Source organism: Sphaeroforma arctica, assembly GCF_001186125.1.
Source record: "Sphaeroforma arctica JP610 unplaced genomic scaffold supercont1.7783, whole genome shotgun sequence".
Lineage (NCBI taxonomy): Eukaryota > Ichthyosporea > Ichthyophonida > Sphaeroforma > Sphaeroforma arctica.
Window position 1 is genome coordinate 1 of NW_014032775.1, and position 1,358 is coordinate 1,358.

At 35.4% G+C, this 1,358-nt stretch overlaps 1 protein-coding gene across 1 annotated transcript; it reads right to left on the reverse strand.

The window, feature by feature from the left end:
- Nucleotides 1–53: 53 nt before the first annotated feature.
- Nucleotides 54–326, reverse strand: SARC_16300 (hypothetical protein; the record flags this gene model as incomplete). Its single annotated transcript, XM_014289589.1, has 1 exon — nucleotides 54–326. A coding segment is annotated over one exon (273 nt), but the record flags the coding sequence as incomplete, so codon positions are not given.
- Between the last annotated feature and the right edge of the window lie 1,032 nt (nucleotides 327–1,358).

A 1,358-nucleotide genomic window follows, 5' to 3' on the forward strand; every position in this document is an offset into this window, starting at 1 on the left:
TAGGAACACATATATATACATGTTTCAAACAAATATGTGTGTGAACATACAACTCACTTTGACTTGATGACGCCTTCATGGAGTGCCCTCCGTGCCTGGGAGGCTAGCTCTGCACTGTGGATGGACTGCATACTGCCAGGCTCTGTTAATGGCCTGCGTTTGCTGAGTGGATCGTATGTGGATACATTCCGTAACACCGCATTCATACTATTATTGCTATTAGAATTTGTGGATGTGTTGGAGTTGTCATTCGAGTCGCTGTCTTGCTGGGCATTCTTCTTCTTCTTAACAGAGAAAGAGTTGCGCCTTTGGGTCGCCTTGACTTTCTACAGGGGAATCAAACAATAACATGAGCAAAATTAGGAGTGCGCTCGTGCATTTGCACAGATATATAGTAACACACTTGTGAATTTGATAACATAAACAAAATTAGTATTACACTCGTGCATTTGCACAGATATATAGTAACAAACTTGCGAGTGTAATAACATAAAACAAAATTAGTATTACTCTCGTGCATTTGCATAGATATACAGTAACACACTTGTTAATATGATAACATAAACAAAATTTTAATTTCTCCCTTGAGTCACCTTGTGCGTCCATTGGTGAGCAAGAACGCATGTAAACACACTTGCGGATTTCATTGAGAGTATATGTAGATATACAGTTCGGTACCGACAGCTTACTAGCTATGATATGTACACGAGTATATACACATGGGACGTATCTACATGTATCATAAAGTATATTTGTATGTGGTTGATAGGCTTGGCAAAATAAAGGTATAATGAATACTTGACGTAAATGAATACCAAATGAGTTTGTAATAATTAAATAGCAGAGAAGAATATAGTACATGTATTTGTATGCATGTAGGTATAGACATAAATGAACACACCAGTAAAATAAATAGTATTAGCCAAATAAGACCTGCCAGTTCCTCAGTAACAGCACACTATTCCACTAATCAGTACACAAAATAATCCATAAAGCTAGTTCCAATTACAGTATACAGAAAAATGGAACGAAAATCAATAGCTGTAGGATGATATTGAATTTGTTCTATTTGTAGTAAAGTGAGCAAAAATGCAACGAAAATCAATGGCATCTACAATTGACCAAAAATGAAACCAACGTCAATAACATCCACATCTACTAAAGATACAGCCAAAATCAGAATTCAATTAATATCAATAGCATTTCCAAGAATTGAACCGAGGTCAAAAACATCTACAATGTACCAAAATTACACAATTCTTGATAAGTGGCTAGTTATTGGTTAAGAAGAGACATCAATAGTATTTTCTTAAGAATCAGTAGCATCTACGATTAACCAAAATTACACTCAAAATCAA